Source organism: Aspergillus flavus, chromosome 3 (genome assembly GCF_009017415.1).
Source record: "Aspergillus flavus chromosome 3, complete sequence".
NCBI lineage: Eukaryota > Fungi > Ascomycota > Eurotiomycetes > Eurotiales > Aspergillaceae > Aspergillus > Aspergillus flavus.
This window is the reverse complement of record NC_092407.1, coordinates 786,460-812,130: the sequence shown is the minus strand read 5'-3', so window position 1 is coordinate 812,130 and position 25,671 is coordinate 786,460. Positions and strand designations below refer to the sequence as shown.

The window sequence follows — 25,671 nt, the reverse complement described above, 5'->3', positions numbered from 1 at the left end:
TAGAGAAGAAAAGCAAAGAAGAAGAAAAAAGAAGGGAAAGGAAAAAGAAAATGACAGTGAAAACCCTCATCCAGAAACCCAAACCAAACCTCCTCCGCCAATTCGCCAATTTCACCCGCACAACCGCAGGTCTCGAGAAGACCTGCCGTCTCATCCAGTCCCTCGCCCAACTCGCCATAGAACTCGACATCACACCTGGATCAACCACAACCGCACAATGGCAAACTGCTAGATCGCAAATAGCGCTGAGTAAGTCCCACAAGCCTCTACGAAAAAAACAAATCGAGTAATACATTGTTAATTCACGATGGGATAATTGAACAGCGAGACGGTTTTTCCGTTTCTTCGCGTTCATCGATTGCTTTAGTCAGGTTTATGGACTGCTTGGCGGGGCGCAGGGTCAGGGGTTGTTTATGACCTTGATTGAGATTGGGAGGTGGAGTTGTTTGGGGTTGTATCTTGTTTTGGAGGATTTGACTATTGTGAGTTTTGCTTTTCTTCTTTTCTTTGATTCTTTCTTGATCCCTTGTCTTGATCCCTTGTCAAGGCGTCAAAGAGATACCTGGTTAGACACACAGGTTAATAAGATACCAGCTCCACGCATTGGGCGTCCACCCCGTCGCCTGGAATACGCCTGTCCTGGTCGAAGCGTTCAAATTCTGGTTCTACTCTCTTGCATTATCCGTCATCGGTGCTGTTTGGGGTTTACTATTCACTTCTTCCTCATCTGCCAGTAGCAAGACGGGCAGCGACGAGAAAAAGAACAAGAAGAAGAACGCCGAGAAGACGGTATCCAATACCGACGATTCCCAGACCAAGGCCCAGAGAACAGCTCTTATGAAGCGCATCGTGGTCGACGGATGCGACCTCCTGATTCCGGGGGTGTTTGTCGGCTGGATGCAAGTTAGTGACTTGATGATTGGGGTGACGATGGTGATCAGTACGGTTGTTTCTGGGGGGGATGCTTGGGTGAAGGCGCAGGGGTGAGATGGGGTTTGAGGTTCTGCTGGATAGATAGATTGCGGAGGTTATTGGTGTGTGTGTAGTGTGTTTATATGGTTTGGTTTGGTAGAGGGTGGATTAGGGATATCTTGTTGGATAGACGTCGTTTGGAATGTTAGATTGGTGATTGGAGATAGGTAGATCAAGCATTAAGCATATTTGAGATTGCTTTCGCTTGGCGGGTCATTTGTCACTAGGCTGACCATCAGCGCTTTAAACTGGGATTGCTTAGAGTCCATCATTTTATTAATTTTTCACTATATCTCTCCACGGGCGCGAGAATTGAAGCTTTTATACTAGCATATGAAAGTAAAACGGAAAGAGGCCTTTGATATAAGGTGAAAACAATATAGCTATATGGGTATTCCTTGTCAATGATTCTTGTTATAGGATATTGATCTTGTTCTGTTCCTATCCTCTAAAGCACCCTGGAGGGTACTCTGGAGGGTTAATTAGGTGTGGCTCACAAACAACCGGGATCCGAATTACGTACTGTAGGTCTAGCTTTCACAGGATTAAATATCCTGAGGGGTCTAACGTGGGATGCGTATTCGTGACACAAAGAGACCATAATATGCATCTGGTTATCTCCGTTTGACCCTTGTGCTTCATGGAAGAAAGCTGGGGAGCGAAACAGCAACATCAAGCCCAACTGTGAACTTGAGACGAGGTCGACACGCCGCCTTGCGGCTGGCTTGAGTAGCCTGAAATGTATGAAAGATAGTATGTAAAGCTTTCGAATTTTGATACCATTCTGAGCAAGTCATTGACTGTGGTTCCACCCGACCGCTAATGCCCGGCGCATGGGGCACAAGAAATTCATGAAAGGAAGCAGATGCTCCAGGGTTTGACGTCGGATGGCAGCACGGAACCTTAGCGAAGCGATATAGATGCAAGTCCAGGAAATCTGGTTGGATACAGAGAGCTGACGATTCCATAGTACGTATGTAACTTGGTTTTCGGGATGATAAATCCACTCCGAACGACTACTACCCCGACACCCCGATGCAACTACTTCGTCCAAATGAGCCACAGTCCCGCTTCCCCCAAACCCAAAGCGCCCATTCAGGCGTCCAGCAGATGAGCAATTCATCCTCTCCTTCACGCCATCGCCTCGTATTATCTACAAGCACACCAAGCCCCTCCGGTATACTTTGTAAACATCCTGTCGAGTACTGACCGTCTTTTGAAGAGGATCAACTTCAAGAGCCAGTGACAAGGCGGATGGAGATCCCAAGGGATCCGTGATCATGAACATCGCCCTCCCTGATGTTGCAACACAAGCTTAGCGTCGTGAAAACGCCCACTTTTATTCGTGGAGAACCGTACTTGCCTGTGTCGGATGAAGTCGCTATGGTTTATCAATCTCAGATACTCCCCTGACTCCTCCATATTTGTGGAATCAATTAGCAGTTTAAAGTCATACAATATCTAAACAATCACAAGGCTTGTTGGGTACTGAAAGAATACGCTCTATTCGAGATTGCAGAGTCGAAAAGCATTTATACTGTCTACCCCAGAGGCTCGTTTTCTGACATGCATCGAATCCCTAACCATGAAGAAATGGATGACCAGCGAGATGGTGCCAGAAGCTCATTTCAAAATCCTGAAAATTGCTGTCATACCATAGATCCAAGCCTCCATCGTTCAAAGTTCCCATAGGTTCGGAGCCTGGCAGTGCCGCGGATCGATTCCCAGATGTGGTCCCCATCCTTTGCGAGATCTGCAGAGGCAAAATCATTCGGTCGAGCAGACTTTTGATTGTTTGACTTGCCTCAGAGAGCAAGGCGTAATTGGGCGAGTCGACATATACCAATGTTCCACTTACGATCTCTCCCACGAGGATACTTAGGTCCTGGAATATCTTGGAAATGTCCATCTCGAGCATCTCATTGGCATATGATTGGTTAGCAAGGTGAAGAGAGACCAGTCCAGCCGCAGACAACCCGTAGTACACGACCTGAATTTAAAAAATCAATCAGTAAGCCCTGCCCATATCCCAAGATTCCTGGCATACCTTCCAGACTAACGATGTACCGGAATTGACTATCTGGTCCTTAAGTAGAATCGTCTCGACCACAAGGCCAAGCATGTCTTTAGAGATATTGAACAATTCCGGAGCCGGGCCCATGGACATTGGCCGGAGCAAAGCCCGCCGCAAGAGGAAGTGAACGTGAAGATAGTTCAGTTTCATGTTGACCATGAAGTCACGCTCCACTGGCGGCCGATTGCATGTCTTGAGGCTTCCTTCGAGGCGGTAGCTCTCCGGGAGGGCATCCCATTGAGCACGAGCATCGGCGTCTATGAGTCTTAAGGATGAACGAATTAGCGATTAGCCTATAACAGGTAGGTCTGAATGGAACATACTGCCCTTGTCGAGCTCTTTCCTCATAGCTTTCTTCAGCGAAGAGATCCAATATGTCTTCCTTCAATATGCCGCATAGAGCAGCCCATTTTGAGTCCGTCACAAAGCTCGGCTTCTCGGAAGGGTCCCAGACGGCAGGCGTACGACCAGCTTTCTGGTTGGGCTGCGCAAGGGTGCCTGGAAGGTGGAAGTAGCAAAATTTCCGTAAGATACGAGGCGGTCGGCCCAGAAATATGGAAACGTTTTTATCAGCGGAGTAGGTCCGACAGAAGGCTGTCTGACGAAGATCTCGCAGGAAACTAGGGGCCGTACGGAATGACTCTGTTTGTTGTTGGTGGTAGCCGAGAGCGTAAAGTGAGGCTGCGACGTCTCCCAGTTTCCGCCAAGAGAGATAACCTGGAATGCTCGTCAGTACCCCAAGTCGAACGCGGATCAGACGGAGATCTCTTACTCTGATCACCATCCACCTGTGAATGAGAGATGAAATTCTCATACTGTAAAAGAAGTTGGAGATCGTTCATACAATCCAGTGGTAGGCAAAGCTCTAAACATTGATCCGAGTAGGAAAGCGCAAGCTTTTGGAGTCGACGGCGCGGTTGCTCAGAATCATACAGTGGCTCTGCATAAGGAATATCTACGGAGGCGCGGCAGATGGCAACGAAGAATATGCCAAAAGCTTCCCATCGAGCATTCGCTCCAGAAAAAAAGGTGCAGTATTCGCTGATAGCCGTTTCCGGATTGGAAAGGATCGGCTGGCAAGAATTATGAAAGAGACGTTTCGATATAGCACGAGCGGTTGGGTATTTTCCATCGCACTGTGCGAGAGTGTAGTCAACTGCCGACGCACAAGATCCAGTCAAAGGGCCAGCTAACGCGAGGTTTGCCCCCGTTGAAACCCATTTCTGGAAGAGATGGGCAAGTGACCGGATAGAAAATTCGCGATGCAGCCCAAGAATTAGCTCTGCGCCCTTATTAATGCAGATGTCATCGATCACGCACTTGTTCGGGGCGCTTCGACCATCCTCGCTTTGTTGACTCTCGGCGCCAGGCTCGGCATTATTCTGAGGTGGCAGCTGGTCGAAAAGTGTCGTATGGCTAAACGAGCCTAAGTAGCCCGGGTTGGGATACTGAACGAAGGGAATTGCCGTGGCTGTAGAAACCGAAGCATTTGACGGAACAGAGGCTGCGTCATCTTCTCTGGACCTGATGGTTGAATCTTCCCTGACATAGCTACTTTGTGCCCTTGAAGTTCCTTCCGCCTGTCCACTCAAGCTCCGGGTCAAACGTCGTTTGAAAGGTCTAGTCCGGTATACACAGCCATCAGCCAGACCTCTTGTTCTGCACCTGGAACAACTTGGCCTTCCATGATCGCACCTCAGTTTCATTGCCCGACATGGTTCACATGCCGGAAGCTTCCTGGACTTTGACGCCAAGCGATTGACACTCGGAGTTGGCATAGGAATAGTAAATTGCGGTCGGCGTAGGAGTAGAATTCTATTCTCAGCTCCGTTTTGGAAAGGAATATGGGCTTCTCCACATCGACCCGCTTTTTCTCTTCGAACACGCCGACTCCGGCTTTTACTCGCTTTACTCCGAGCTCGACGCCCCGCCGAGAGCATCAAGTTAGGGCCTGGATTACAGCCAGAGCCACTTCACGGTACTGTATGTAGAGTTCAAAGAGGTATTGGAACGGAGCTCCCACTTAATAGACAATATTTACGGTAGTAGAAAATAGAGGGTCGACCCGAGAAATACAGAACAGCATACCTCCACTTTGATAATTGAGATGGTCTACATAGGTCACCCAGATCCGCATAGCCCCTATCGCAACTACTATGTAGCAACATTGCTGCTGCGAATAGTAGCTTCCAGGGGGAATACTGAACTCTCAATAGTAATGCCTGCATAAACCCGATCGAATCGCTCCTGTAAATCTTTGGGTTTTCTCCACTCATATTCAGGATCCCGCAACCAAAGTCGGAGAAGGTGACGTCTATCAATTAGCTTTGCATTCCCCGAACGATGTGGTTTTTTTTTGTATAATACTCACTGCTTCTCGATGGAGTCAGTAAAGGCTGCTCGGGCATGTAGAATACTCAAGTTATTAGCGAACTGGATGTCTCCTTTGTGAAAGTCCAATGAGATGGAATTTTCCTCAGCGGTAAAATGAACAGCATCTAACGCCTCTGCCTGTGCTTCCGTAAGCGGTGGAATCTTCGCCGACCGCTTGCAGTCCCGATAGCCTGTCAAGTTTCTTCGTGAATATTGGATGATAAGCCGCTCGGGGTCGGTCTCGGTAGCGGGCTGGTAGTAGAGTAGTGGTCGCAGTTTGTAGACATCACCAGTTGGGGCGAAGCTAGATATCGAATATTATCATTTAGCCCCTTTGTGCATTGAATCAAAGATGGCTTATAAATCAATAGTAAGACTCACTCATCAAAAGGCCAAGGCTCAGAAAGGGTTCTGATCAGGTCCGGGCGCCTAGCAGCAAGGATGTTATACACGTGGCAGGTACTGGCAAGAAAGCTTTCGCCGCCTGATTCGCCTTCACTCAGACAGAACAGTGCAATAATGTCGCCAGCATCAGTGTGGAATACCTGCTTATCTGCGGTGACCACCGGGCCGGGAATGTCCTGGCTGTCGCGGCCGTGACTGAGATCCTTGACATGGGCCACAAGGACATCCGCAGGCTTGCCTTGCCATGTACTGTCTTGGCGACCACGGATAGGTGCCACATGAGACGACAAGCCGGCGTAAATGATAACGTTCTCTTCCCGAGTGTAGTTGTCCACTGGTAGACCACGAAGGACCTTGAAACCATGCCCATTGTGAACTTCATGGGAGATTTCGCGCAATGCTCTGTGTAACTTGGGCAAGGGAAATGTGACCGGGGAGAGTTCGCCCATTGGCTTATTGAGCGCTGCCGAGGAATCTCTGAATCAGTAAAAATATTTCCATTGTCAAAATCGTCTGAGCTCAATCATACATCTGAAGTGTTGGAGGGCATTGTTGATCTCGTCAAGCTCCTCGGCAGTGAGATGGTAGTTCCAGTCGTAGGTATTGGCCAGTGACTTGGGATCCCATACAAGACTGCCGTTTAATTGAGAGGGAAATCCTTCCGGAACATTCTTGTCGAGAGTCTCCGTCTCCTGTCTTCGCTTCCCGCGCGCTAGATAGCCATCATAGTCCGGCATGTAGCCGATTTCAGGGTGACCGCTCAGACGAGGCACGGCCATTTTTAATCAATGGAGAAGTTGTAGAGAGAAAGCACAATGGGGTCCTGACCTTGGATCGATAGTCTGTTTGTAGGTCTTCCCTCGCTAGCCACTTTTATACTCAAGATTCAAATCTCCATTACATCTACTGACCACACAATTCTGATGTCGCAATTCTATAATCAAATTGTGGAATCGTTATTCTACGCCGCCAGTGGGGACCATCATTCCTTTTTTTGATCGTCAATCGTCATATTTCAGTACTGTAGTCAAGGGAAGTGAGCCCGTGTATAGTCCGTACGTCGTCAATCGGGGTAGTCTTCGGCGTAGCTATCGGCGTAGTCAACGGCATCAATCTCGGACTCTGAGCCCCACCCATGCCCACCCGATGTATAGCGCATGATATCCATGGCTACGTGATATCGCCATCTGACTAGGACCTTTGATGTGCAAGTACTGTGCTCTTGTCAAGAGGTATCACGTAATGGCGTTGTTACAACAAATTTGGTCATGTGGCAGGACAGGTAACCCTGGCCATGTCGATAGAAACAGGTGTTTTGCTTACGGAGTACATACATACGTACCAGCTTCAGATCGGATTTTCTCGTTGCCATTCCCACATTTGAATTTCCCGCCGATGCAATATACAAGAGAAGATCGGAGTAAAATGTAATGTCCAGGTTGCTGTCTGCCCTTCTACCCTTCAATGATCACTGGGATAGAGAGATTGAAACTTCCACAAAACCAATCTCTCATATCTACCACATAACACCTGTTGAGAGAGCTTAGACCTAGATCACAAACAACAATCGCTTTCATCCAGGCATTTTTATGGTTAAGATAACCAAAGAAGCGGTCCGATCGTGGGGATAACCTAGCCAATAGAGTATTAGCCTCCCGCTCCTACGCAGCGGAATGCATTATATCTTCGCTGAGGAGAGGGAGGGCATGATCGCGATTGATATTTGGAAAGGTAACAAGAAAACCTGCGTTAGAGGTCGCTATAAAATAGAATCGCGGGCTTCCCCTGACACAATAAGTGGGGTCAGCTTAATCCAGGGCCAATAGGGTACTGGAATAGATGGCTATCTAGCCGTATTCGTCATAGCTGAAATCTACCCGCCCATCCATGATGGTATGAGACAACATTTAATTGAATAGGTTAGGAATATCTATAATGGGTAATGTTTATAGAGTATGTTGGGATTTAATAAAAGGTAAGAGGTGCATTTACAAGGGACATGTAGAGGTATCAACTTGAAAAAGTATAAGGGACTGGACGCCCCGCCTGAACTAAACAGCACTGACAGGGAACTTAACAAAGAACCAAGAATAACCCAAAACAAAAGCCGCGTCAGCTGGGCAACGAACAGTCGAAGCAAACAACCCCAGCATCAATATCAACCCAGAGTGCATACGGGATAAATACGAGACGACATCCCAGCGAAACAAACCACGCCTTCTACTTGCCCTCTACGCACGGCCCAAATACCCCGAGAGCTATCACTACGCTCTACTAATCACCCCCAAGATCACAGCAGTGCAGAACACAAAGTCTCTCCGGGCAACTAAATATCATGTCAAAAATACAATCGAAAATATCAAAGATCGGATCTCTCAGCCCTGGCGCTTTGAACGAGTCGTGATAGATGATATTAATCTGGAACCGTGGCTGTTGACTTGTGTTGTGATCGGGAAAGTTGTCTCGCAGGAACATGTGGAAGGGAAGAAGAGAATGGGGAGATGGAATGCTGGCCAAGATACAAGTGTGGAGTTACGGGTTTCGATCATGGACTTGGTCACTGAGTCAGAGATTACTACTTAAAGTGGGTTTGTCGATGTGATATGATATGATATGATCTGATTTGATTAGATCGGGAATGATAACAGTTTGTTGTGTATGGAACTTCCATACTTCACGAGATGGCATACATATCTCACGTATATTTTTAGTCACACTGTTGCCTACTCACAAACACGTTAATATACATAATCTAAATACTCTGAGTAAGACAAAGACTCTGAAGGAATCCATCAGGCCCCCAGCAAAAAGCCCGGTATTTTCGACCCCAGCACTAAAGCATGCGATCCCGGAGGAGGTTTACGTATGCACCGGGCAAGCGAATTAGGGAGATCTCCACCTTTTCCAAAGCCGAACCAACAACATTCCTCACGACGCCCAACTCCCAAAACTAAGGAGCCGCTGATCAACAGCCATGGCGCTGACCAGCAAACGGGGCTATGTGCCGATCGCAGCCAACGCCCAATACTCAGCCATTGACGCAAATCCCTTATTAGCTTCCGGCCGCGCAATGCCCCGTCCAAAGAGGCTGAAAGAAAAATGACAGGCCGGAAACGACTACGCAAAACGGACGACGGGGGGATAGTGAAACTCCCCTATTGCTTCTCCTCACTATGTGGATGATTCGGATGCGCCGGACTCGGGCTTGGGTCATCAGCGCGGCGACGTCGGTTTTGATCTTCGGCTCGCTTTATTTATTCTTCTTTGCGCATCGGCGCGGTGGGAATATCTATCGTCTGGTTACGGTGCCGAGACCCGTGGAAAGGACGAATGAGCGTACGTTGGTCATCGCTAAGACGCAAGATGCGGACACGAACTGGGTCGATACACTCCTGCAGGAGGACAATCTATTAAACAGCACGGTGTACACAGTCGACGCGCCGAACACGACTGCCAGTGGTACTACGTTAACCGTGCCGATGAACAAGGGCCACGAGGTCATGGTATATCTGACATACATCATTGAACATTACTTCCAGCTCAGCGACGTGACGATCTTCATGCACGCGGACCAAATCTCCTGGCACAACAACGATCTCATGAACATGGACTCGGCGCTGATGGTTCGTCGTCTACGGAACGACTACGTTTACAAAAACGGATATACGAACTTGCGATGCCAACATGACCCCGGCTGTCCGGCTCAGATTCGACCCACTCTCGCAGGCGGGAAGTATAACCCCGATGTGCCCGAAGCAGCGGCCATCGGGGAGTCCTGGAAGACGCTGTTTCCGGAGGAGCGTATGCCGGCTGTGCTGGCGCAGCCGTGTTGCAGTCAGTTTGCGGTTAGTGCGGAGGTGATTCGTCGGGTGCCGTTGATGAACTACGTCGCGTATCGGAGGTGGTTGATTGAGACGGATCTGGATGATAATTTGTCTGGACGGGTGTGGGAGTACTTATGGCAGTGGATCTTTACGGGGCAAGCTGAAGTTTGTCCGAATGAGCAGGTCTGTCATTGTGAGGGGTATGGTGTATGCCTGGGAAGTGAGGAATATGAGGAGTTCTTTAGGGCTCAGGATGAGGTGAGGAGATTACATGCGGAGATGGAACATACCTCACTGGATGATAAGGTCAATTCGATGCGGAATAAGATGGCTGCTTTACAGCAGAGGATGGATGAGATTAAGGCCACCGCACTTACGAGTCAATGAAATGATTAATGACATTGTATAGTATTCTCAATACCATATTCGGAGTAATATAAACTTGAGAGTTTTCATCTAAAGATTTGAGATTTAGGTCTATCATCTGGTATCTAACGTCCGTAAGTATACAGCTTCCACCCCAGTCTACCCCTTTCATTTTCATCACATATGGTTCTAGTTTACGAAGAGTCCCTCTCCTGCAATAATTCCTTGATGTGGTCGTTTAACCAGTATCCCTCCAAATCCTTCCGGTCCATCTTCTTCGCCCCGTCGATCACTCCCTTGCAAACGCCCTCTCCAGCACCACAGTTGCACTGAAAAGGCTGGTCCATATCCCACTCACTGCTGGGATAGAAGAATGTGAGCTGGTCGCCCACCTTCAGGTCGCGATCATCGACAACTCGGACCTCCATCTTGCCCATGTCGAAGTTCAGCGATGGGTTGCATGAGTGGTTGCAGTAGACGAGGTCGGAGTTCAGCTCGATGTGGCTGTTGGCGCCGGTCTGTACGGAGGTGTATGCTTTCTTGGAGGGAGTGGCGGTGGTAATCTTGGCGAAGAGAGAGCCGGCGGGCAGTGAGACGAGGGACACGGCGCTGGACGAAAAGGCCTTCGTGCCACGATCGACTCGGAGTATATCTGGGTGAGTTGGAGGTGTCTCAATGGAGGTAGGGAGGACAGTTGTGGTAGTGGTGGATGCGGTGGCTGTGGTAGGTTGAACAGCGATTGGAGCCATCTTGGATGATTGTAGATGGATATATATGGTTCAATTGGGATGAATTGGAGGAGTAATTGAGTGATTTCGGAGGGAGGGAGGAAAGGTAGTCAGAGATGTAGTGGTGGGGGCGGGGGAAGTGGGATGTCATCGAGATCCTGCTTCATCTTTATAGATTCCCGCATTCAGCCGTGACTCCCTTCCCTTGTACCGAGGATCCTGCTTGCGGAGAGATGGAATGGAGATGAGTGGGGCCATGTCTCAGGCCTCACTCGTACCTAATCTATGCATGGCGTGGCTTGGGCAACTACGTGTCGAGGCTAAATGCCGATATGCGGGTTAAATGAGTTGTAATAAGATTAGGGTTGGGGATAGTTGGTCGGGTTGCCCTGGTGTCTCCGATGGACTGATTGATTGATAGTTCGATTACAGTTCCAGCGGTGCCTCGGTTCATCCGAGGTTGTCTTATGTAATCGTCCCAGTGTCAGTGACTTTTAACCTTGCAGACCACGTGGTTTGTCACGGCTTTGCGATTCACATGACCGTATCTGCATGAATCATGGCTTCTTCCTTATGAATCCTCAAGGCTGGTGTACTTGATTCAACTCTTTCGACGAGTGTCTGGATGGTTTTGGGCTGACACAGGATCCGAGGTACAGAACACAACTCGATTCCTGGTCCACGGAGATCCCCCCACTATGACGAAATCCACATGAAACGCAGAATACGACGGAATGAGTCTTTTAATTAAGCTTCATTTGAACAGGAGAAAAGTGGCTCTAAGGACAGATTGGGTCTCGGTGAAGCACACCTTAACCAAAAAGGTTACACGCCCGGATCACATGCACGACATCACACGCTTATGTATGCAACTTGTCTTCTAAGGCTTTAGCCTCTCTAATTGTCCCGCATACCATCCTCGATCTTCTGCGACCAAAATGGTGATTGCGCCCTTTCAATTCATGCGCGTGTTCAATTCCTCTCCATTCAACCACCTCTCCAGATTACTGGCCACCTCATCATACCACCCGTGAATCTGTTCATCCCCATATCCCATATGCGGTGACAACACCACCTCACTCCGTCCGTCTTGACCCCACGCCGTGGTCCGCCAGGGGCTATCCTTAGGCAGAGGCTCGGGCTCGAAAACATCCAGGGCCGCCCCACGGATGCGTCCCGCATTCAGCGTCTCCAACAATGCCTTCTCCTCCACCAACGGACCCCGCGACGTATTCACCAAGATCGCCGTCGGCTTCATGACCTCCAACTCTGCAGCACCGACGATGCCCCGGCTTCGCTCCGACAACACACTATGAAGACTCACCACATCCGCGCTGCGGAAAAATTCAGCCTTGTCCCGAACAGCTTGGAAACTACCCGCTGGCAACCCCAAGGCCGCAGCCTGTTCGTCCGCCTTCTCCTGCGTCAGATTCGTGGACCACGCAATCACCTTCATATCGAAAGCCACAACCGCTATCCGCCCAACCTGCGAACCTAGCTTTCCCAATCCCAGCAATCCCAATGTCTTCCCTGCAAGTGTCATACCGAGCGACCCCTGCCATTCTCCCCGTTTAACAGCCGCATCATCCCGCGCAACATGTCGCGCCAACCCCAGGATCAAAGCCCAAGTATGTTGCACCGTAGAGTGGACCCCCGCCGGTCGGCCCCCGGTTCCGGCGACGGGAATTCCGCGCGAAGCACAGTATTGCACGTCCAGGGCGAGATTGCGAGTGCCCGTAGTCAGGAGGAGTTTCAAGTTCGGGAGCGCGGAGAGAGTTTCTTTGGGGAATGGAGTGCGTTCGCGCATGGCGAGAATCACGTCGAAGGGCTGGAGGCGCTCGATCAGGAGCGCACGTTGACGTTCATCGCGTGGGTCGAGCGTTTCCGGGAAGTAGGAGATTGAGATGCGGTCTTCCAGATGGGCAAAGTGGGCTGGAGAGATATTCTGGTAGTCGTCTAGGATTGCGAGTTTGGGTTGCGACATTTTGGTAATCGTGGGGCAGGTGAGGTCTGATAGGATTATAGCTTTGCGTAGTATGTTAGGTTAAATCTTCGCGTGGGTAGATGTTGAAGAAGAGATATCCCCGGCAGAGAATATAGCCGATCGGAGGATCCGAAAGAGTCATTGACCCCACATATGACGATTGGTTTATCCCCCGCATTTCCGCGATATTCATTATTACATACTAGGGATGGGATTGGAATTTCAAAATTTCGTGAAATTCCCGAAATTTCCCAGTCTTGCTTGACATTTAGCATCCTTGAATGGCTTAGTCATCCTTTATACTAATAATTATAATTGGCTAGACTTAGTTATGATTGCAGGTCAGTGTAAGCGCTCTTTTAGTATATTACTATATTAGCACTGGCAATCGTGGGATGACCTGTGTATGCACACTTGATTCCTCGCTCAGAAGCTATCCGAAGTCTACTTTATGACAAGAACGAAAGGACATGCTAACGGAGAAACAGGAGGGCACGAATTCTAGTTTACTTACAAATGGCTTTGTCAAGTCGCGTGCAACGAGGGCTGATAAGTCTCTATTATAGACTTCCACCGCGGAGAGTCCATGAGGATCACATTCGGCACTTCCCTCTCGATGTACTGTAATGTAAGGAAAGGTCAGTTCTTGGTTCTGACAGTCCTAGAAAGCCTATGTCCTTGAGAAAACTTACATCGCGATATTTGCTTTCCATTCTCATCCTCAGGAAGCACTTGAATGGCATTGTATCCTTGGTGAAATACTCAAGTAGCTTTGCTCCAGGTGAGTCTTGACCACCCCCCAAAACTGTCGATAGCGTTTCGAGGGTGATTGCCCATCCGCCATGGCTCTCCAATCCCAATGCTACAAGGAGGAACCCGACATGATTCTGGAGGAGTGAATGATGGACCTTGCTCCAGACATTGTCCAAATTATCTGTCAGAGTCGCTCCTCCAGGTGGCAATGAGTCGAATTTCACACCGTGATTGTTCAATGTTGGGACATGCATTCTGACACCTCCAAAGTCACGCACAGCGAATCCCTTTATTTGTCCCGTCTGGCGGCAAACACGAACCACTAGGTTCTGCCCGTGGCCTTCCAGCCCGATTCCATACTGAACCAGTGGAGGGAGCACAAGGCTGAATAGGACTGTAATATATCTTTTGTTCTAGCAATTAGCCTGCATTCCATAGATGAACAACTAGTATTAGGGTCGACATACCTCTGGAACCATTCCTTCTTCTGGACGACCGTCTCCAGGTTGTACAAAATCTCCGCATATGTACGACTGTCTCCATAGGGCTTCTGGGTCAATGCCATAGCCATGATAAGAACTTCATCATTTGCTTGTGCTCTGCTCTCCAAGGTATCCCGCAGGATACAAGCCAGGTGGCGCGCCTCGTTGAAATCTTTTTGACTTCCTGAGACAGCTGCTACCTCTCTGAATACCCAGAGGTCGTCTGGAAGGAACTTCTCCAGGAGTTCCGTTTGAACTGGGCCACCACAGGCTGTCCAAGGTGTGATTGTTCGCAGAGCACCGGTGATATGACAAGCCAATGAGAGCTTCAGGTGGTATTTGAATCCTAGCTCTGGCCGGATGGTGATAGTCCGCATAGATGCTTGGGCATCGGCGCAGTCTGCCGCAAGTTTGAGAATGACAACATCAGGGAATCTCTGGAGAATGGAGGGCAGCTGTTGAGCGAGGCAAGGGACGATGACTCGATCACTGGTTGTCTGTGGAATGTCTAGCCGCTTCAGTAGAGGTTGCAATTCTCGCTCAAAGTGACCCGTTATTCGGAGATTGTCGCATGGCACGGAAACAAACGCCAGAGTCGGCGTGAGCATCCCAGGAATATCTCCAGGGCCGACGGGCTTCAAGGGCTCTTGAGCATAGCATAATCGATGGTACTGTTAATACTGAGGTTAGCCCCAACACAGCACGTAGACTACAATCTGAGGAGTCATACTGGGTGACTCGGATGGCCATTTATCAATGCCCGTTCCCACTTCGCAGATGTATCCCCCAAGCCGAAGACGGGTTGATCCTGGCTGATTTCCAGCCATTTTTCTGAGTTATCCTTAGTACGACGGGTGGAGGTCCAACATGTTGATGCTCCTACCTTGGTTCGTCGCCGAGTTGCGTAGCTCTCGAACAATAGCCTCCAGGACCGTCCCATCGGCAACATCCTTAAGTAATGCACTTAGCACGGCGAATATTGCGCCCGGATCCAGCTCTTGATTTCCAGTTTCCCCGACAATTACAGGCGGCTGTAGGCTCTCTGGCCGTATCACAGAAACCACACGATCCTCTTTCATCTCCATAACAGTGCCGGGTGTGACCCCGACCTTAACCCAGCTGACATCTTGAGGACTCAGTAAGCAAAGTGTACCTGGTCCTTCAGGTGCAGTAACTTCGACCTTCGCACGAACCAGTCCTTCATTGACTACTTCGGCGAGAACTCGTCTCGTTGTTTCAAACAGAGCTTGGTCGTGCCTGGTGAGGGCTGTCATATTCTCTGTCGAAATTGTGAGCAGCGGAGCTTCACACGATCAAAGTTCTATCGGCCCGACTGTAATCTTTCGGTTGTCCTTAAATACCTTGACTGGTCCCGCTTGGGAACAATTACGCTAGAATCAGTACTACTGAAGAGCTCCGGGGTATGCAACCTCTCTAATTGCAAAGCCCCGTTAGTTGATAGTCGCCACACTAGCTACTTCAATTTCTCTTAGAATTTTGCACAAACCCTGATTATCTAGAACGTGCAACAATAGGGACAGTGGCCTCTATAAATTTGCAAGTAACGGAGTAAGCGAGGTCCATTCTCCATGGATCCGGCCGAGTCCGGTAGTTGTCCAGGAATATGACCTGTTCCTTGAAGATCTGCATTGTAGGTAGCGGTGAGTATAGTACTGAAAACTTTAATTCGATACTATTACGATGGTAGAATGCGAAAAGATGGGATGGTGCTGATCCCTGCGGCGGTGGTTGGTTGTACTTTTCTTTTTACGAGTTTTGGGTGGTTCCAACCCTGACCTTCCCCACCGATCTAGGGATCGCATCCACGGGAAAAATCTGCGGTCCGCGTCGGAATTTTTCGTCATAAAGCCGATCTGCACGACTGCGCAGCGCATCAGGCGTGGCCCACCCGTTTTCGGGATCACGAAGCCATAGGCGCAGCAGGTGGCGTCTGGATATGCCGTCACTTAGCCAGAGTATTATTTATATAAACATATCAGGACGCAGGTGCGAACTTACCGACTTCCTGGACCATCTACATAGCTATTTCGAGCATGGATCATACTAAGGTTATTGATGAATTGCATATCGCCCCTTTTCAGGTCCATTGCCACATGGAACTTCTCTGCCAAAAAGTGGAGAGCATCCAGCGCCTCCACCTGGGCAGGAGAGAGCCTGTTCAGCTGGGAGTGGGCTCCAAACCCAGAGAATGAGCGCCGCGAGAATTGCAAAATCACACGTTCGGGAGTTGAACCGCTGGCAGGCTGATAAAATAGTAGCGGTCTATACTTAATGAGACCAGGTTCCTGTGCACTAGTGTACGTTAGTCAAAGCGTGTCATTAAATTCCATATGGAGAGTTTTCTCCATAGTATCCACACACCTTGGGATCGGCCAGTCTTCTGCCAAAACGCGGACTAGATCCGGGCGGTTCTCAGCCAGTGCATTGTACACTGTCCATCCACTCGCAAGCAGACTTTCACCGCCATTTGCTGGCTCGCTAAGCACAAAGAGGGACACTATATCCCCTACATCGGTGTGGAATACCACTTCGCTGTCGGTATACGCTGCCAGGGCGTAATTTTGCTCACCGTCTGGACGTCGCATGTCGGTGATATGGGCCAGCATGACATCCGCTGGTTGGCCCTTAAATTGATGGTCTTGGCGGCCTCGCATGGCGCCGATGTGGGATGAGATTCCGACATAAATGATCATGTTCTCTTCGCGGGTATAGCGTTCCACTGGGACTCCACGAATGAGAGTAAAGCCATAGCCCGAATGTAGATTGCTCGATACAGACCGGAGAATCAAAGACAAACCCGGCAGAGGAAAGGTTGACGGATTAAGAGCTTCCATTGGCTGAGCCGAACCTGAAGTGGAGCAGTCAGCTTTGATCGACATGTGGGAAGAATCATACTGCTGACATTGAAAGTGTTTCAGCGCTGCATCAATCTCGGCCAACTGCGGGCCCTGCAGAATCAACAAGTATGGAGTCCCACCACCGAGAGCGTGGTCCAGGGAAATATCCTTTGCTTCCCAAGCCATCTTGGATTCCAGCCTCTTGGGAAATCCAGGAGGAAGGCTCGTGCCTATAGATCGTCGTTGTGCGTGATTGAATATGCGAGAGTGATAATCATTGCGATTTAAATGATAAGAGACCTGTTGAATTCCTGAAGCCATTACCGACAAAAATTGAATTGTGATCTAACAGCAGAGGATGTTGGTGACAGAAAAATACTTAAGGAGATTAACAGGCTATATATCTTAAAGCTACCCATACTGGTGTCAATGAGATGATACGTTCTTCGACGTGGTCGGATCTTTACCGAATTGGTCACCCTCCGGCCCCACCATGGGTTGAGATGCGACCATAGAGATAGACAGGGGACGACGGTTGATAGAAAGGCAGCGAATCGTAGTAGCTCCTCGCAATGTACCGTGCGAAATGCACCCTATGTGAGGGGTAGGTGGATGATTATTTATATGTTGCCCTACAAATAGAGGGGTGGACCCCAGCTAAATGACGCATATTGTGGCATTGTAGGCTTCTACTCTCACCTAGGGCATGAGAGTTTATTTTGCGATAGGCGGCCAACATTTTTCTTGTCTGTTAGACGCAAGCGTACAATATGGATCAGTACGTTGATAGTTTCCCCTATTTTCCAGACCGTACGGAATACGAAGCCCGAGCACGATCGGTTCCACAACATGAAATCGAAGAAGCTGTTCTACCAGAGGGATTCCCAATCTACTTATCCTCAAAAATGGCTTGGGACAGGGAGAGTATTTCGTCCTACGAGGACGACTACATATTAAAGTTGGATGATTCCCAGCTGAAGGAAATCGACGATGCGCTGCAGCATTTCAAGGGTAAATAGGCTTCTGCCCCGATCATGTCTATTTGGTTTACAATGGGAAGGAGGCTGAAATTTCATCGTCACAGCTCTAGGGCAGCCATTGGAGCTTCTTAGCCCTGCCACTTTCCCCCTACCATCGCTACATTCTGTCCTACGCGGTGTATCGGATAATATCCACAAAGGCACTGGATTCTCCCTGGTCAGGGGTATTCCCGTTGATCGGTATTCGGCAGAAGAGAATATGATAATATATGTTGGCATCTCATCTCATATAGGCCGCATGCGTGGCCGTCAGGGCTACCAGTATAATGTATCTCCTGTAGACGTTGTTGTTACGCACATTACCGATATGAGGCCTCCTTCTGACCCAACACTCTCTGTCAGGGTTGCAGGTTATACTAACGAAGATATGCCATTCCACACAGACGATGGAGATATAGTATCTCTTTTCGCATTAGGCGAGCCGGCCGAAGGGGGTGAGAGCCAATTAGCCAGCGGTTGGAGAGTCTATAATGAGCTTGCGAGAACTAGGCCTGATATCATTCAGGTTTTGGCCAGCGACTGGCCTATCCCAAGGTTCGTACAACCATGCCGGATATATCTCTATGCGAGATAAGGCTGTTTGACACTCTTGTTCTAGGTCCAAAAAGGAGGATCCTTTTCTCTACCGGCCTCTGATACACTACCAGAATTGTTCGGAAACACCGGAAAGACTGTTGATCAATTTTTCCAGAAGATGGCTAGCAGGCTATGGCGACCTCAAGCGCACGAGACTGCTTTCTGTGAGACAGGCCGAGGCTCTTGATGCCCTGCACTTCTTAGCAGAAAGGTTCCACATATCGATGAAGCTGCAGAAGGGAGACATGCAGTTCTTCAATAATTGGAGTATCCTACATGCTAGAAGAGGCTATAAAGATGGACCTCAACGGAAGTAAGTTCCCTATGTCCGAAGCAATGTCCCGCAGGTCCACTAAAAATATATGGCAGACGACACCTCTTACGACTATGGCTGAGGGATCCTGATAACGCGTGGCCGACCCCAAAACTGCTTCAGCACAAATTGGATGCTATTTATAGCAATGACCAATCGCGAGGGCCGCAAGTATTTCCACCATACCCCTACACGACTGTGTAGTAGAATGGAAGCACGTCACAGTTACTACATGATTAGCCCTCGTTTATCTTTGGTCAACATACACTCTCGCTCCAACCGGGCACCTCGTAGGTCGTCACAACCGGAATACCAGCCGTAGACTGTAGAATACTAGAGATTTCAGCCACTATTGCGGGGCGCAGGCCGGATATACGGTCCTGATGTAGGCTCCGCGAAAGCAAACCATGCAATCTTAACCTGCGGAGCGTCTGGCAATCGAGATGATAAATCAAGGCACTACTGCAATAGGCTTAGGCCAGTGAGGCGAGGACTGGATTCGTGCCTGGTGGGCGTACTCAGGACTTTATTTTATTTATTTTATTTTTTTGGAAGCCTCAGTTTCGAGATAATGCGCATGAGCGTAGGCGTCTCGTGAGGCTGAAGCTACGGCAATCCCGCAGAACGCTAATATTAGGCGAGCCACGTCAACAACATCATGTGAAATGACATACATCACTGCCCCCTCTTTGGCTCATGGCGATAGAAGTTTTTCATCTCTCTGTAAAGTCAAATACCGCATCTTGGACCCTGCTAGTTGCTTGATTCCGTTTTGAGCGTGCAGCCCACAAGCGGAACAACAATCTTATATTATAGTCTAACCGAGGTATAGCGCAGCCTTTGGATATACACAATAGGATGCAGACAACTAATGAAAACGCCAATCCCGAGCGAGTACCAGGGGATCTATGTCAACACTGCCAGAATATCACCATCGAAAACCTAAGGAAAGGGTATGAGCACGACCAGAGAACACAAGGGTGCCGGCTTTGCTTTCTCCTCGATTCTTCCAAACAAAGACATATATTAAGACTTGAGGGACCCATTCTTCCCGGGTTTCCGCCAAACTTATGCGACTCTCTGAAAAAACGTTGGAAACCGATCTTTGTATTGACGAGAAAGGGTAGGTTGCAGGCCCGAGCAAGTAGTAGCCAGTCGAGCTAACTTCTCCAGGTGACCCTGCTGAGAAGTTCGGTGTCCCGGCAATCGCTTCTCCTTTGCCTGGAACCCGGTCGGAGGACTCGTTCAGGTTCATCAAAAATTGCCTGCAAGAGTGCTTGGTGAATCACAACTGTTCCATAAGCATGTTCAGATCGCGTCGTCATGCTTTATTCAGAAGAACAACAGTTGATGATGGGCTTGACCAAAAAGAACCAGATGGCATGGCTGACGCTGGAGTTCCTTTTCGTTTGATTGACGTTCGAGCATTTTGCGGTGATCACAGCCATGACATTGAATGCGGACACAATGTGCGGTTAGTTGAAAACCTGCCAGTCTGCCCGAAATATATGACTCTGAGTCATTGTTGGGGCAAAAGGCTTGACGCCAATGGCATCACAACAATAGGAAATCTTCCCAGTCGTATGAAAGAAATCAACCTGGATGATCTACCTGCAAACTTCTGGGATGCTATCAGCATTAACCGCCGACTAGGTATTCGATACTTGTGGATCGATGCGTTGTGCATCATCCAAGACTCGCAGGATGATTGGGCTCAAGAGTCGGTGAAGATGGGCCATATATATGACGGCTCATATCTTACAATTGCAGCGAGTGCTAGCGAGGATAGTAACGGAGGCTGCTATCGCGGGGCTGGAATAAGGCAAGACAGCTTGGGTGGAGGGACTCTAATCGAGATCACAAACAAACTCGGAGACATAAGTCGTGAGACATCAACCTTAATCCTTTGGGCTCCAACTTTAAGTGATGATGACCCTCTTAGAGAGCCTGCCCCATTGGTTGGCTGTCCTCTGAGCCAGCGTGGATGGGTATTTCAGGAAAGAATTTTATCGCCAAGGACGATTCATTTCACAAACTCCCAATTGGTTTGGGAATGCCGAGAAGTATATGAGATGGAGGATCGTCTACCTTTCGTCACACCCCATGATACTTTGTCCCTGGCTATGGATCGAGAGATCTCTCCCGATTGGATAAAACGCATCTGGTACAACTGGCTCATCGGATTCGGATACTCCAGTAGAAAGTTCACTATGATGGAAGATCGACTTGTCGCTATAGCGGGAATTGCAAGATCTCTGCATGAACGGACAGGCATACCGTACATTGCTGGTCTATGGACGAAGAACTTGGGTTTTGGGTTAGGTTGGCTTGAAGCGCCTAACGATGGAACAGAAGATCTCTCTCGACCATCAAACAGACCTTACGCCCGACGCAGACCGACTTGGACTTGGGCTTCAACCGACCATGAATTCCAGTATTCGTTGCGCAATTTCATAGAGGACAGGTATCTCCACTACGTGGATAGTAGAATTAAAACTCTAGGGAACGTTGATGACCCATTTACGATCATAACTGGAGGATGGTTGAAAATCAGAGGGGGAGTTTACCGTGGTTCTGGTTCTTATTTCACAGAGCTACATTTGGATAGGTCCCAGGAAGTGGTCCCGTTCGCAACTGAGCGTTCCCAATTAGAGTCTTCTGTCTTCAACTGGAACGGAGCACTGTCTCAGCTATACTATATCCGATTAGGACAGTTCTCAACCCGACCTACATATCGCACGGTTGTCGTTCGGGAATCATGGCTCATAGTGCGGCGAGTGGAAGCAGAGGAGGAAGAGGAGAAAGAGTATGAGAGATTGGGCATTGCTTACCGAACGCACACTAGTAGTCTAGATGAGGGAGAAGGGCAGGACACGACGGAAGAGTATAGGAGATTGAGCATTGGTTACCCAGTACCCACCAAGAGACTAGAGAACGAATGGTACTGGGTGGAGGAGAAGGGGAAGAAGAAGTTGACACCTGCATTCCGGGTGATGGATCTCAAGCTGGTGTAATAGGAAGTATTGATAGCGTGTGTTCCTACCATATTCTATTCATCTCATGGGTCGCCCTTCAAGGTCAGTGTTGTACCTGTCAACATCTGAAACTATTAACTCCAGCCCGCTGACATGATCTGTATCAACCACGAGAGTTCAGCCGAGATGGATATACAGATCTCACCTAAACGTAAAGGCTATGCTACAACGGCTCGAGTCAGTGTCTGACTCAGAAACTATTGAAGACGGTGATATAGTATTGGAATATATCCGTTCCTCCGCTGAAGATACACCACGAAGGGAGGGACAACTCGTTGTTTAGAGAGAGAAATTATCCCCAAGATAGGCTTAATATTTTCTCATGCTACGTGCGAGTTTGGTCATGGTGAGTGGGGTTTGTTACTGGCTATGTGGCTTGTTAGTGAGATATGATGAGATTGCGTTTTTGGTGTTTAGGCTTTCTACATACCTGCACCGTCAGTCAGATGAGAATACAAGTCCTGAAACGCTTTATTGGTTTGTTTTTATGTATAAAGTAGTTCTTGATTTTTGGGGATGGTAATTGCTCTATCCAGAGAGGAGTGGGTTGTACCGACACCTCGAAGATCATTTTGTCGAACTGGCAAGCACTGTTAGCCGTGACATGGGCCATGTACTGGAACTCTGAAGACAAGGTAACTGGCTTTTATTGTGTTCGATCATGCCATGGTTGAACATTTAGAGTGTTTATGCTCTTTCTATGTTTACTACTCGGTTATCCACCATACGATGCTATGGTCTTTCATATACTTTCGTACAGACCTAGTCATATGCCCTCAAGTCTCCCAAATTTCCAAGGGCCACCCTGCTCTCAAGCTGCTCCACACACAGACCGTGAATAGCCCTCCGACGAGAGTCATGACGGCAGCTCTCCCGCTGGCTTTCCATCCACAGATCTATATCATCGATTTGTTCACCTGACACAGCCTTCACCATTCCCTTCAACAAACACCGGACTTCACCTGTAGTTGAGCCACGACCTAGGCCATGATGCAGCCGGCGCATAATGTTCTTCCCCTCGGCATATGAAACAAGATCAAATGCGCCCCTTTCCCTAAGAGCGTTCGCAAGTAGTCGATCGTCATTGGTGACGCTGCCATTACATGAATACATTGATGCGAGATCCGCAGTAAGGTAGGACGGCCCAAAAGCTTCAGATGCAGGCACGGTACGGGCAAATTGCCAGCTAACGATACCGACGACATTGAACTCCTCGTCGACGAGCAGATGATTGCCCTTGTCATCGACATGCTTGAGAAAGAAGGAACCCTGCATATCAGCAGTTACTATAGCTGCCCCATTGTGATGGAGATAATGATAAAACAGAAACGCTTCCAAGGGATGCTTATGATGCAACTGGCCGTCAGCTATGAGGTCCATGTACTGCCCTGTGATGGCGAGGATATACTCTAAGGGGGTTGTGCAAGGCCCGGATGTGCTTAGGCCCACGAAGCGATCTTTTGCCAACGTCGATATCTGTATCTGTCCTTTATCTACCACAGGTGATCCTGCAGAGCGTACTGGATGCTCGTGGATTTCGAGCATGATCTCCGCTACTTGCTCGAGGACCTTTGCTTTTTGCGAAGGTGAGACTTTGTGGGCGTGGAAAGGCCTTCCTGGTAGGGCTTGCATTACTATGTAGCTGACGCCGACACGGTTGAAGGGGTCAGACGCAAGACCATATATGAATGCACGTGGAGCTGGGATTTTCATCCGTTCAAGAAATCTGAGGGTTGCATACTCACTCGCAATGAGGTATTCGACTAGTTCTGAAGGTACATCGCTGTTGCCTGTGCGGGGGATTTGGAGGAGCCATTTCTCCCCGTTGTCAAAAGATAGCCACGCCTGATATTTAGCGCAACCCATGGTTGCATCGCTTTCGATATGTTTCCCGGCGATGAATGCGCACTTTACTCCATTGTTGAGCCCAGTGCAAATCCTGACTAACTCAGTGGTATTTGTTTGGGACAGCAACTCCGCGATTTCATTCTTAATCAACTTCTCCCGGCCTTCATCACTTAGCTGGATAGTAATTAGAAGATTGCATTTGAGCCAAAAGCCAAAGTTCGGCAGAATATTGAAGAACACGTACCTCTAATGAAGACTCACAATTGTGATATAGTCTCGATTGGTGTTTAGCGCACAGAAGCTTTCTGCAGCTCTGCCCACGTACACTGGGCTGGGTCTCATGAAGCAAGCCCACGAGCAGGTCGCAAACCTCAGAAGCTGACTTTGTTGAACCTTTTTGTACAGCCATTTGCGATCGAAGCTGTATCCTTCCCTTAGCAGCAATTCCTGCAGCCGCTTATCGTCGGCCTATTCATAGAGGCGATTTCGACGCCACACTTCCTAGTCAAGATCGAAGTCAAGCCCAGTAGCAGTAAAAATGATACCCCGGAACAAAGGTTCCGCATGCCACCAGTACATGTTCTTGCCGATGCCTCCAAGACGAAAGGAGAAACGACGAACTAGGTATGGCGCCACGGCGAAGTGCGACAACTTGCTAGCCCGGGCCTGTACGGCATCAATCATGATTTTATCATTGCGTGAAAGCCTATTCTTTCCGCTAAAAAGGTCATTTAGATCTACACTTCAAAGCGAGAGGCCATATGCTTCGAAAGCAGGCACTACTCGCGCATATGTCCAGTCGATGATCCTAGTGATATTGTATCGCTCATCGACAAGGATATGATAACCCCGTGTCATCCATATGTTCAGAAAGGACGGACCATCGTCGAGAATTGGCTCTAAGGCATTCCATCGGCTTGTACTTGCTAGATGTTTTAGGTAGTTGAAGACCAGGTACGCATTGATCGGGTACGCAGAAAAAAGCTGACCACTGCATATCATCTCAAGGTACATCTCTGCAATTGTCGAGTACTATTCTCGCGCATTGCAAAAGGGACCCATTTTGGGGGAATATCGCCATCTTGCCGGAAAGATAGACAGCCAATATGGTGAAAGGGAAACCCCTGGAGGGTGGATAGAATCTTGGCATAACTATCATACACACGGCGTAATTCCTCAACTGATGGCCGCTTGTGTAACAAGGGTATCCCAGGAAGCTCGTCAATGAGCATGTATGCAACACCAACATTGTTTTGGCGGTCATTCCGCAAACTGTAGTCATGCAGTTTCGGCGAAGGTACGTCGATATTCTCCAGCCACTTTAAAGTGGCACGTTCAGCTTTCATTGCGTCATTGCTCAGTTCGTCAGAGAGGGAGGTGTGATTATATCGGAGTATTCGAGCCAGCCAAGTGGCCCCATTGGAAAATTGAATGCACAAGTGAACGTACTTCTTACCCATCAACGCCCAATCAAGTAGTGCACATGGAAGGCCGCCATACCGCTCCGACGCTCATCTCAGGAGACACTGGTCATTCACCATACGCCGGGGATTTTTCAACTCTTCAGTTTGGGCGGCAGTCTGGCCCTCGCCATATAATTAGTGTTTCATGAAAATATTTAGGACAACGACAAGAACCCAGAGGCCAAATGGCAACATACCGGGCAACCATGGCTTGGAGATGAGAGGTGAAGAGCGCAGAAATGCTGCCTACATCGATCGCAGAGACCGTGGTCGATGGCCGCAGCAGCAGGGCATCCTAGAACGCAACAATTCCAGAAACGTAGATTTCGTAGCGACATGTCTATCAAATCTCCTATTTTGTTAGATGTCGACGGGGGAGGCCACCAGGTGACTCTGAGGATCGAATACTGGGGTGTCCAGAACGCCACGATGCTATACTTCACTTCATTTAAGAAATATTATAGCGATCCACGTACGGCAACCTTCAGCTCGTAGGCATCAGTAGTAACTGGAAACCCTTCCTTCCTAATTAGGAAGGTGCATGGCCATTCCACCAAGTTAGTGCGGACTATAATTC

General features: G+C 48.8%; 12 protein-coding genes across 12 annotated transcripts; 5 read left to right on the top strand and 7 right to left on the bottom strand.

Annotated features, from left to right (window-relative positions):
* Window positions 1–50: 50 nt before the first annotated feature.
* F9C07_2065586 (peroxin PEX11-1) lies at window positions 51–987 on the top strand (the record flags this gene model as incomplete). The annotated part of the gene is made up of 3 exons (XM_041291630.2): window positions 51–249; window positions 325–482; window positions 595–987. 3 exons carry the CDS (start codon window positions 51–53, stop codon window positions 985–987), a joined length of 750 nt encoding a protein of 249 aa, XP_041144127.2.
* Window positions 988–2,423: 1,436 nt separating this feature from the next.
* F9C07_2281545 (uncharacterized protein) lies at window positions 2,424–6,715 on the bottom strand. Its single transcript, XM_071510508.1, has 6 exons — window positions 6,354–6,715; window positions 5,801–6,287; window positions 3,819–5,723; window positions 3,370–3,763; window positions 3,020–3,311; window positions 2,424–2,962 (listed from the first exon to the last, which is right to left on the bottom strand). The coding sequence occupies exons 3-6, from the start codon at window positions 4,984–4,986 to the stop codon at window positions 2,552–2,554; spliced, it is 2,265 nt and encodes a 754-aa protein (XP_071364841.1). The 5' UTR covers window positions 4,987–5,723; window positions 5,801–6,287; window positions 6,354–6,715; the 3' UTR covers window positions 2,424–2,551.
* F9C07_4452 (uncharacterized protein) lies at window positions 5,414–6,603 on the bottom strand (the record flags this gene model as incomplete). The annotated part of the gene is made up of 3 exons (XM_071511223.1): window positions 5,414–5,723; window positions 5,801–6,287; window positions 6,354–6,603. The coding sequence occupies 3 exons, from the start codon at window positions 6,601–6,603 to the stop codon at window positions 5,414–5,416; spliced, it is 1,047 nt and encodes a 348-aa protein (XP_071364840.1).
* Window positions 6,716–7,497: 782 nt separating the features above from the next.
* Window positions 7,498–8,648, top strand: F9C07_2254184 (uncharacterized protein; the record flags this gene model as incomplete). The annotated part of the gene is made up of 2 exons (XM_071510099.1): window positions 7,498–7,555; window positions 7,956–8,648. The coding sequence occupies 2 exons, from the start codon at window positions 7,498–7,500 to the stop codon at window positions 8,405–8,407; spliced, it is 510 nt and encodes a 169-aa protein (XP_071364839.1). The 3' UTR covers window positions 8,408–8,648.
* A 349-nt stretch (window positions 8,649–8,997) lies between these two features.
* F9C07_4451 (uncharacterized protein) lies at window positions 8,998–10,035 on the top strand (the record flags this gene model as incomplete). Its single annotated transcript, XM_041285688.1, has 1 exon — window positions 8,998–10,035. The coding sequence occupies one exon, from the start codon at window positions 8,998–9,000 to the stop codon at window positions 10,033–10,035; it is 1,038 nt and encodes a 345-aa protein (XP_041144125.1).
* Window positions 10,036–10,208: 173 nt separating this feature from the next.
* Window positions 10,209–10,763, bottom strand: F9C07_4450 (uncharacterized protein; the record flags this gene model as incomplete). The annotated part of the gene is made up of 1 exon (XM_041285693.1): window positions 10,209–10,763. One exon carries the CDS (start codon window positions 10,761–10,763, stop codon window positions 10,209–10,211), a length of 555 nt encoding a protein of 184 aa, XP_041144124.1.
* Window positions 10,764–11,697: 934 nt separating this feature from the next.
* On the bottom strand, window positions 11,698–12,726 carry F9C07_4449 (D-isomer-specific 2-hydroxyacid dehydrogenase family protein; the record flags this gene model as incomplete). Its single annotated transcript, XM_041285680.1, has 1 exon — window positions 11,698–12,726. The coding sequence occupies one exon, from the start codon at window positions 12,724–12,726 to the stop codon at window positions 11,698–11,700; it is 1,029 nt and encodes a 342-aa protein (XP_041144123.1).
* Window positions 12,727–13,251: 525 nt separating this feature from the next.
* On the bottom strand, window positions 13,252–17,005 carry F9C07_2065089 (uncharacterized protein; the record flags this gene model as incomplete). The annotated part of the gene is made up of 8 exons (XM_071508701.1): window positions 13,252–13,347; window positions 13,419–13,884; window positions 13,947–14,632; window positions 14,692–14,792; window positions 14,845–15,240; window positions 16,027–16,274; window positions 16,344–16,830; window positions 16,885–17,005. The coding sequence occupies 8 exons, from the start codon at window positions 17,003–17,005 to the stop codon at window positions 13,252–13,254; spliced, it is 2,601 nt and encodes an 866-aa protein (XP_071364838.1).
* Window positions 17,006–17,589: 584 nt separating this feature from the next.
* Window positions 17,590–18,952, top strand: F9C07_2064728 (uncharacterized protein; the record flags this gene model as incomplete). Its single annotated transcript, XM_041291629.2, has 4 exons — window positions 17,590–17,830; window positions 17,904–18,393; window positions 18,458–18,748; window positions 18,805–18,952. 4 exons carry the CDS (start codon window positions 17,590–17,592, stop codon window positions 18,950–18,952), a joined length of 1,170 nt encoding a protein of 389 aa, XP_041144121.2.
* Window positions 18,953–19,279: 327 nt separating this feature from the next.
* Window positions 19,280–21,973, top strand: F9C07_1375405 (heterokaryon incompatibility protein-domain-containing protein). The gene is made up of 3 exons (XM_071508033.1): window positions 19,280–19,871; window positions 19,922–21,825; window positions 21,905–21,973. Exons 1-2 carry the CDS (start codon window positions 19,607–19,609, stop codon window positions 21,760–21,762), a joined length of 2,106 nt encoding a protein of 701 aa, XP_071364837.1. The 5' UTR covers window positions 19,280–19,606; the 3' UTR covers window positions 21,763–21,825; window positions 21,905–21,973.
* A 572-nt stretch (window positions 21,974–22,545) lies between these two features.
* Window positions 22,546–24,122, bottom strand: F9C07_2087446 (uncharacterized protein; the record flags this gene model as incomplete). The annotated part of the gene is made up of 2 exons (XM_071508864.1): window positions 23,876–24,122; window positions 22,546–23,805 (listed from the first exon to the last, which is right to left on the bottom strand). The coding sequence occupies exons 1-2, from the start codon at window positions 24,038–24,040 to the stop codon at window positions 22,546–22,548; spliced, it is 1,425 nt and encodes a 474-aa protein (XP_071364836.1). The 5' UTR covers window positions 24,041–24,122.
* A 10-nt stretch (window positions 24,123–24,132) lies between these two features.
* On the bottom strand, window positions 24,133–24,977 carry F9C07_2201494 (uncharacterized protein; the record flags this gene model as incomplete). The annotated part of the gene is made up of 3 exons (XM_071509516.1): window positions 24,133–24,349; window positions 24,419–24,645; window positions 24,690–24,977. The coding sequence occupies 3 exons, from the start codon at window positions 24,975–24,977 to the stop codon at window positions 24,133–24,135; spliced, it is 732 nt and encodes a 243-aa protein (XP_071364835.1).
* Window positions 24,978–25,671: the final 694 nt, after the last annotated feature.

Excerpts from the sequence above, each read along its gene's own strand:
- F9C07_1375405 (XM_071508033.1), top strand. The coding sequence starts at position 19,607 with ATGCAGACAACTAATGAAAACGCCAATCCCGAGCGAGTACCAGGGGAT. Across the intron at positions 19,872-19,921 it reads CTTTGTATTGACGAGAAAGG|GTGACCCTGCTGAGAAGTTC; the intron begins GTAGGTTGCAGG and ends TAACTTCTCCAG.
- F9C07_2281545 (XM_071510508.1), bottom strand. The coding sequence starts at position 4,986 with ATGCTCTCGGCGGGGCGTCGAGCTCGGAGTAAAGCGAGTAAAAGCCGG. Across the intron at positions 3,764-3,818 it reads ACAGGTGGATGGTGATCAGA|GTTATCTCTCTTGGCGGAAA; the intron begins GTAAGAGATCTC and ends CGAGCATTCCAG. Across the intron at positions 2,963-3,019 it reads GTACATCGTTAGTCTGGAAG|GTCGTGTACTACGGGTTGTC; the intron begins GTATGCCAGGAA and ends TTTTAAATTCAG.